This window comes from Cynoglossus semilaevis, chromosome 16, assembly GCF_000523025.1.
Source record: "Cynoglossus semilaevis isolate Cse_v1.0 chromosome 16, Cse_v1.0, whole genome shotgun sequence".
Taxonomy (NCBI): Eukaryota; Metazoa; Chordata; class Actinopteri; order Pleuronectiformes; family Cynoglossidae; genus Cynoglossus; species Cynoglossus semilaevis.
In genome coordinates, this window is record NC_024322.1 from 1,061,786 (window position 1) to 1,063,113 (window position 1,328).

The 1,328-nt window shown below is 50.2% G+C and overlaps 1 protein-coding gene across 1 annotated transcript in view; it reads left to right on the top strand.

The window, feature by feature from the left end:
- kdm6a (lysine (K)-specific demethylase 6A) overlaps positions 1 to 1,328 on the top strand; it is a 23,560-nt gene that overhangs the window by 15,468 nt on the left and 6,764 nt on the right. Inside the window, exons 18-19 of the mRNA XM_025063707.1 lie at positions 16 to 223; positions 337 to 1,097. Of these exons, the coding sequence (XP_024919475.1) occupies positions 16 to 223; positions 337 to 1,097 (969 nt within the window). The remainder of the gene's footprint in view (positions 1 to 15; positions 224 to 336; positions 1,098 to 1,328) is intronic.

Here is a 1,328-nt window from a genome sequence, read left to right on the forward strand (position 1 = left end):
CTCGTGCTCTTCCAGTCCTTCAGAGGCGAAGATGGAAAACCGTACCGATCACACGCAGGGACCAGGAGGAGGCGACGCGAGCAACGGAAATGTGCCTTACCTGCAGCCGAACTCTCTACCTCACAACCGCACAGCTGCCGGTCAGCCGAGTACCAACAGCACCTGGAGTCCAAGTCCTGCAGAAGAAACGTGGAAGAGCCAGCAGCTCAACACTAACACTCAGGTTACAAATGAACAAACAGCCACTCACTCACTCTTGGATTGTGTTGTAAATATTTTATTATTATTATTATTATTCAGCATCTCACTGAAAACATCTTTTTTTTTTTACTCCAGGGGCTTGAAAAAGGTCCTGGTTCACGTTTGGCAGGTCCCAATGGAGAACCTCCTTTTTCTTCTTCGTCCTCTTCGTCTCCTCAGACCTCCTTCTTTTCCTCTGCTGTTCTGAATCAGGTCGGACCCTGCACTGCCTCCTCCTCGGCCTCCTCGTTATCCCCCGCCTCCCCTCAAACCACGCCCAATCGCCTCTCCTCGCCCTCCCACTCTGTTCCTACCTCAGGGGTCCACACCAAAGACACTTTACCTTGGGAGGGCGGCAGCGACAGCAGCGCTCCTGCCGCTTTGTCCTCCGGTCAGGAAGCTGCAGGCAGGTCTCCGGGGAAACAACCTCACCCCTTGACTAATCACATTAAGTCTCAATCTCGGCCTGGATCTCCTGTGCCCGCGGTCCTCACCTCAGACAATCTTCAGCTGTCAGCCTTGACAAAGGGAAGGCCCAGTTCCACCTGTATCAAAGATACCAATAACAACCACGGAGAGGTACATTTACTCTACCAGGTGCACCGGGGCGCCACCAAGGCAGACTCAGAGCACTCGGTGGCGTCGTCAGATGCTGCCAGGCCCTCGACAACATCCTGCCTTAACACCCATTCCAGCAGCGGGCCCACAGTAAATGGGCAGCTTTCAGAAAACTCCCAAGAGCTAACCAGGGTGGAGACACTTGGAGGATCTCCCAGATGCAGCGCCCCTGCTCATCTTACGTCTTGGTCATCATTTTCCATCTATCCCAGTTCTAGTGAAGTTCTCAAAGCCTGCAGGTGAGAAGGGGTTTTTTTTTTTTTTTTTTGGGAACCAGAAAATAAACCATAAACTGATCTAGATTTAGCTAGCTGTAGGTGTGCTAACTGCAAACAGCCTATAAGGAGCTAAAAGTTTAGCAAGAAGCTACTCTGTTGCTTTTCTGGTGTCACGTCGTCTTCCCTTGTCAATATAAAAAGTCATTAAGAACCAGGAAATTATTGTTAGTACTGTTATATTTGTTATTGTCA